At 30.9% G+C, this 7,418-nt stretch overlaps 1 protein-coding gene across 1 annotated transcript; it reads right to left on the minus strand.

Moving 5' to 3' along the window:
* Positions 1 to 553: 553 nt before the first annotated feature.
* On the minus strand, positions 554 to 7,327 carry LOC128174413 (uncharacterized). Its single transcript, XM_052839975.1, has 7 exons — positions 7,303 to 7,327; positions 6,959 to 7,038; positions 5,814 to 5,871; positions 5,485 to 5,706; positions 5,200 to 5,291; positions 4,410 to 4,768; positions 554 to 2,935 (listed from the first exon to the last, which is right to left on the minus strand). The coding sequence occupies exons 1-7, from the start codon at positions 7,325 to 7,327 to the stop codon at positions 1,900 to 1,902; spliced, it is 1,872 nt and encodes a 623-aa protein (XP_052695935.1). The 3' UTR covers positions 554 to 1,899.
* Positions 7,328 to 7,418: the final 91 nt, after the last annotated feature.

Here is a 7,418-nt window from a genome sequence, read left to right on the forward strand (position 1 = left end):
CAATAATACTATGATGTCAATCTCGTGACGTTAGGTAGTCAACGTTATACAAACAGAAACAAAGTGTTGAAGACGTGATTATGACATCAAAGCATAGTGACCTTAAAACTAATATACAGTGCATAATAAGAGTCCATATAATTATAATGATAAAAGTGCAGTGTCTCTTGACATAATTATATACATGTGTGTACAGTTGAAGAGATATTATATGTAGATGTTAAATACATAATATTAAGAATTTAACTTTGGTTTAAGCAGTTTAACAAAATGATTTTCTTTAGCTTTACGCAATTGCTCATTGTTTTCTTTCACTTTATAAAAAGGGAAAATATAAAACATTCCCTTTCCGCATATATCGAAATGCCCACTGCCTGGTGTGTTCCTCATATATGGGTCTCTAATTTGCTGCTTGTAATACATTATATATATATATATATATATATATATATATATATATATATATATATATATATATATATATATATATATATATATACCTACATCAAATTCTGAGCCTCTGTTCTGGCCTAAAATTTTCCAAGGGCCAAGGTCTAAGCAATAAAGTATCAACAATATGTCAAGATGCTTCCATATAAGTAATACCATGTATTTAATCATTCGTTTTAGTTTTTTTAAAACAAAAAAAATAAATTGTTTATATTTGTAAACATATGACCCCAACTCCTCCATTGTGGTCCCACTCTACCCAAGACGATCACGATTTTGAGAACCTTTAATATACACAATCCTTGGATCTGCATAATTTGTGAATGCTTTCACTAACGAGACAGCTTTTCTATTTGTTTTCTTTAAAAAAAAAATAAGAAAAATTCTCAATATATTTATATGTTAAATTTCGACCCCCATCCCCATTGTGACTTCATCCTACATCCGGAGATCATGATTTAAACAGAAAACTTCTTCACTAACTGAGAATGTTTCCACACAAGTTAAAGCTTTCCAGACCAATTGATTTTCGAAAAGATTTATATAGAATTTTTTCTATACATTCATATGAACAATATTGACAATCCTCGCCCCCCTTGTGGTCCCAATCTACTCCCATAAATTAAACAAACTTGAATTTACACTACCCGAGGATGATGCTTTTACATCAGTCACAGCTTTTTACGCCAATTAGCTATTTAAAAGAAGACTTTTCTCTATATACACGTATTACTATGAAGAACGTTGATTTTCAATTTTGACTCCACCCTACCCCCGGAGTTCATGATTCCAAAAAATGAAATTTACTACCTGATGATGCTTACACAAAAGGTTTAGGTTTTCTGGCCAATTGAATATTGAGAAGATTTTTAAAAAATACCAAACAAATCAAATAGTCTTCACCATCTCTCCTGGAAACAGGGATTGACCGTGCCAGGTTTGATTTAAACTGACCGAGTGGTTCTTGAGAAGAAGTCACAAATGCAAAAGTCAGACAAAAAATAGATCAGAAAAGCTCACTCGAGCTTTCAGCTCAGATGATCTAAAAAAAATATCAAACTCAAACAAACTCAAACAAAGCTCATTACAAGTGTGTATGCTACAGGAAGTAAAAAAGAAATACACATTCGACTCAATGCGAACAATATTTGTTAAAACAGAGGTAAAACAGCCACATGAAATTAATTAAAACCTGGGTAATACTACCAACAAAGTTGCTAGCAAAACGTATATTTTCAAACTAATACGCAAAGTTGTTGTGTGATGCAACAATCAAGTAAGAAATAGACAGCAAATAAGCTTTTACAAACAACGTAATTAAACGTTTTGCTTAATTTGTTCAGTGCTTTCTGCTTTCAGCTAGAATATCTTATTACACTTAAAACCAATTTCAAAATAATTCTCGAATAAGCGATGCTCCTTTTATGGTTAGAAACTGAGTCTCCTTTTTTATTGAGATGGTTCTTCATTTGAATTGTCAGATTCTGACGACATTTCAGGTGATGTTGAAGGCGATGATAACGACAAATCGTCCTTAAACTTAACTTCCTCGCCTTGGTTCTCTTTGAAAAGTTCAAGAGCAGTATGAATTCGGTAACAGCTAGAAATATTTTCACCTTCTTTGACATTTGAGGCTGCGTTATCGCTTTCGCTAGAAGGAAACGCGTTTAAGCTTTCGTTATCATCCTCATTTTTATATTTTTGCTCACCAGCATCATCATTATAATCATCATCATCATCATACACTGTGACTTTATTGCCGTATACCATACCCAAGACATATACGCAGGTTTGTTGCGCATCCTTCGATCTGGTAAAAACAAGCGATCCACTATCACCCTCTTCAGAAAAGTTTCCTTGAATTCCCTTTACAAGAAAAACATGCCCCCTATTTTTATCGTCAAATAACTTATCATAATATTCGGAACTAATAATTCTTCCCTTTGTCACGTCCGTGGCGGCTCCTATTTTATGAACGATACCCACATTTGTTACACTTTCTGAAAATAGTCGTGCATTGGTTATTTTCCTGTCTTCATTTTGAAAGGTTTCATTGCATTTTTCTGAGAACGACTTGTCAATTTCAATCGCAGCAAAATCACAAGATTTTTCTCTTGTTGTATACAAACAGGCTCCTATATCTTCAAATTTTTCGGTGTATGCACGTTCGCCTACCTCGGGAAATAAATGGTGACAAGTCAATGCATATTTCTTTTTTTCGTCGTCAGCTTTTGTGACAATTCCGCCCAGTGTACCTGCGTGAAATTTTTGTTCATTTGGTATCTTCGCTTGAATTTCATCGCCTTGCATGAGATGCAATAGTTTGTCTTTAAGTTTTCCAGTTTCTATTTCCATTTTATATTTGGTAAAAAAGGAAGGGTTCATCTTTGTCAAGTCATCCCGCAATCTTTTTACATCAGTCTCATTTACAAAAACTTTGAATGAGGAATTCCACCAAATTCCAAAAGAGTGTACCCCGGGGTTTCTGTAAACAATTGTACTAAGATTAAATGACATCATAACTAAGTAAGGAGATAATATTGACAGAGGAGGTTGTATGTATATAACATCTATAAAGTGCATATACATTAAATGCAATTGATATATAAACATTCTAATATAAACAGGTGTGTTGAAGGCACGGGAAGTTTTATTTATAACAAAACATTCTTAAAAAATACTTAAATTGAGCAAAATGATGTAGCTGGCTTTAAAAATATAAATAACATATGCAATAAAGTCATCAGGTTTTAATCTGACCGCTGAATACAGGTACGTATGTATGACTGTTTTATTCAAGAATTTTTTTTTCTATTTAGGAATAATGTTTAAGTTAGAGTTTATTGATAATTTAAGCTTAAGTGTTGTAACGATTGTAAATAAACTGTTTTCAAGCATGGTTTTCATTGATTGCCGATCAACTAGTAGGTAATATGTGCATATCATCCCATCTCTTTTACATAGCTGCATATATATATATATACATTATATAGCTTCTGAAGATTTTAAAATAAAAGCGCTTAAGCTATATTGAACGTTTTTCGTGTTTTCTTATTTAATATATATATATATATATATATATATATATATATATATATATATATATATATATATATATATATATATGTAGATAAATAAAGCCTTGGTACAGCAAAAAATACTTAAATAAATAAAACAGAATGCGACAGTCCAAATTAAATAAATTGTTTACTGTTAGCGCTTTCAGCCATGTCGGCTCTTCAGACAGTTTTACAAATAAAATAAAATTAAATTAATATTTAATATTTAATATTTAATAATATTTATATTTATAATTATTATATATATAATAATATATAATATAATATTTATATATATTTTTCTCGATCCAAATCACTTTTCTTAAAACGTGAGAAATCAATTGATAAGGCACAGATCATTAGATCGTTATCAAAGAACATGTTGAAATAATTTCAAAGTAAGAGAACCGGTCATTTGTGTTTTTATACGCTATATTTGCTCCTCTCGAAGAAGAGATATTTACATGTTTAAAGATATAAGAATAATATAATATAATATAATATATATATAATATTTATATTTAATATATTTTATATATATTTGATAGTGCAAGATTCCAGTTGTTTTTGGATAGCCTCTATTTCAGCATAAAGCCCCGATGCAAGTTTGCTTGAACCTTTAGTTCTATTATATTGTCTGGAACAATGGAACTTGCATCAGCGCTGCGTAAAACATGAGAAACATCGCTGTAAAACTGTCTGAAGAGCCGACATGGCTGAAAGCGCTAACAGTAAACAATTTATTTAATTTGGACTGTCGCATTCTGTTTTATTTATTTAAGTATATATATATATATATATATATATATATATATATATTCAAAGAAAGTGGAAGGAACCGTCTGTTGATATTAAGTTTAACGTTAACTTTTGATTTTAAAAATGTCTGAAAAAAGTTACCTGAATAGAAAGTCTATTATATTGTCTGGAACAATGGAACTTGCATCAGCGCTGCGTAAAACATGAGAAACATCGCTGTCTTTGATAGTGCAAGATTCCAGTTGTTTTTGGATAGCCTCTATTTCAGCATAAAGCCCCGATGCAAGTTTGCTTGAACCTTTAGTTTCGAGGACTTTCAACAATTCTTGAAGCAACAAATGTAGCGGTTCCTCCAAACAAGAGGTAATTGTTTCTTTTATTTGCTCTTTGTTCCTCTCCACGATGATAATGGAATCATCTGTCTTGTCTATTTTATCACAAAATGTATCGGATTTTATGAGTATCTTATGGCAGGTATTTTCTCGATCCAAATCACTTTTCTTAAAACGTGAGAAATCAATTGATAAGGCACAGATCATTAGATCGTTATCAAAGAACATGTTGAAATAATTTCAAAGTAAGAGAACCGGTCATTTGTGTTTTTATACGCTATATTTGCTCCTCTCGAAGAAGAGATATTTACATGTTTAAAGATATAAGAATAAATATGTTTAAAATTAAAGCGAACATATTTGAATTTTTCTTTACTAAATAATAGTTTATGAACAGAATTAACATATCTATAAAGTATAAGGCAGTATAAGTATAATTAATTTCATTCTGAACATTGTTAAGTGTACATGTATATAAGTAACAATTTGCAAAGAGTTGCATTTGATCTGAAAAGCTGAAAAACAACGAATTATCAACGGAAACGGGAAAAGAATCGAATATACATGTTTGGCAAAAATAATATCAATTTGTCACTCACCTTTATATTTGATTCGGAGAAAAAATCATTTGCAAAGCAAACAAGTGGTTTTACTTTCCAGATGTGTTTGCCTTTTGGCATTCTTTTTTTCTCTACATATAAAGATTTAATTACAATTGACACAGCAATTTAAAAAAAAAATAACCAAGAACATTTTGATTTATATAAAAGGTACTGTCTTTTACAAAATCAAAGATCTTTTAAATCAAAATGTCTTCATGACAGTTGTCATGGACATATTTTGATTTAAAAGTATCCCTGATTTTGAAAAGAACAGAACACTACCTGCACTTTTCGTTAATAGGTGGAGATCGTCATCCGTAAAACTTCCAATAATCACAATTTCGATGAAGACGTTTTTAAACATTTTGTCTAACTTAACTTCCCCATTTGCACACTTCTCTGTACGAGATTTGCAATCTCTGATTAGATTGTAAATATAATGAAAGCGTGGAAAATGTTTCATTGTGAAATATAGAGAATGAGTTGATGTCTTTGGGGCTGCCTCTGAAATTGTAAAATAAACATCTATTATTTTTCTACTCATTTGTGAATGCAAAACTTACGTTTTTAACATATTTTTATGTTGTTTTTTTTTCGATTTACATCTTTACCTGAGGTTTTTCTTAACATTTGTTTTGGTTTACATTTTTCGCGAAAAATAGTTGACAGCTATTGAATGAAAACATATAAAAATGTTAATATCATGCATTTTTGAAGTATGAACTTGTTTTCATATTCATATAGATTATAAAAAGGGATCAGTCAAAAACAAGTGGTTAAAACATAACGTTTCAAAGCTGACATGAATTCATAAATTAGCATTATTTCCCTTTTATCTCAGACCACCGCCATATCAGTTGTTATTTCTATTTTTCTACTCATTGCTATACATCCCATAAATAAGCCCGATAGCATTATTCATGCTTCACCAGGTACATGTATTTCATTCACCTGAACACGTTACATTTGACATAGGCTGGTAAAACGCGTTTTAGAGAAAGGAAATATGACAACCACTGCACTGTTAAGGAATATAAAAAAAAGCGACAAAACAAGAATGACAAAGAAATCTAGGCACAAATTTTCCAAAATTCTTCGATGATGGTAGAACGTTTTCCTGTGTCTGTTATAACACCGCACATGCTCAAACCACTTATTGTGGGAGATCGAGCACTGCCAATGACCCTCATGGATTTTAGAAACGGAGTGTTTTTGATGAAACCGATAGAAACGATGTTACGTTGTTACTTTCTTTGATTAACTATTATTTATTTACTGTGTTGGATGTAGGGGCGCCGGGTCTTCAAAAAGATGAAATCGTTATGCACTCTGTATGAACGACACACGTGTTCGATGTGCATGCAAAGTCAGGCAGCACAGCACTATCTGTGCAAAATGATGCAAATAACTCGGATATTATTTCAAAGAATACATCTATTTTTTGTTTTAGAGATTGTATTATTTTTATTCTATTCTATTTTTATTCTTTATGCAAAGATGTTACCATACTGTGTAGTTCATGCATTTAGAAGTCCGTGCAACCAGAATGCTTTAATCGGAAAGCAAACGACCATAAATTTTTTGACCGGTATATATACCTCAGTGGCAGTTGAAGAGTGATCGAAACTAATATGCAACCAAACGCTTTTATAAATTCATGTCAGCTTTTATAGGCATCTGAAGTCACTTGAATTGTAACATATATGTTCTCGTTGTTTTTTCTTTGTAAAATGCACTTTATATATTTTAAACTAACTTTTCCTGTTTCTGCTGGAATTTGTAATCCTATAGGTTGTTTCTGTGATTGTGTGTAACTTTTGATATAAAGAACAATCTCTAGTGTAACATTTTAAACTGAATATGTGCATTGTAGGATTTTTTCTAATAACCCCCCCCCCCCCGAACTCTTATTTGTTATTTTTATTCAAAGCTAGAGAGAGAGTAATAAATAAATTGTAGAAGCTTATAAGAGTAATAAGAATAATTGTAGGAATAAAATATTAGAAGTTGGTAAAGGATGTTTGTCTTCGTAAATAAAAAATCATGTTTATCCAAAAAAAAAAGAAAACAAAAACACAACAAAATCAAAAAAGTAAATACTTTTAAAAATAAGGAGTCTTTTCATCATACAACACGCTTCTTAAAGTGAAAAATTCATGAAATTTTTATTCAACCAGGCAGACCATATTTGCAAAAAATAGCATCAGTTTAAATAA

This window comes from Crassostrea angulata, chromosome 2 (genome assembly GCF_025612915.1).
Source record: "Crassostrea angulata isolate pt1a10 chromosome 2, ASM2561291v2, whole genome shotgun sequence".
Classification (NCBI taxonomy): Eukaryota; Metazoa; Mollusca; class Bivalvia; order Ostreida; family Ostreidae; genus Magallana; species Magallana angulata.

What these genes read in the sequence shown, in the direction of transcription:
- LOC128174413 (XM_052839975.1), bottom strand. Translation starts at nt 7,327, where the DNA reads ATGAAAAGACTCCTTATTTTTAAAA. An exon ending in AAGACTCCTTATTTTTAAAA is followed by an intron (nt 7,039 to 7,302) that starts GTATTTACTTTT and finishes ATGTTACACTAG; the next exon opens with AGATTGTTCTTTATATCAAA. An exon ending in ATAATAGACTTTCTATTCAG is followed by an intron (nt 2,936 to 4,409) that starts GTAACTTTTTTC and finishes AATTGTTTACAG; the next exon opens with AAACCCCGGGGTACACTCTT.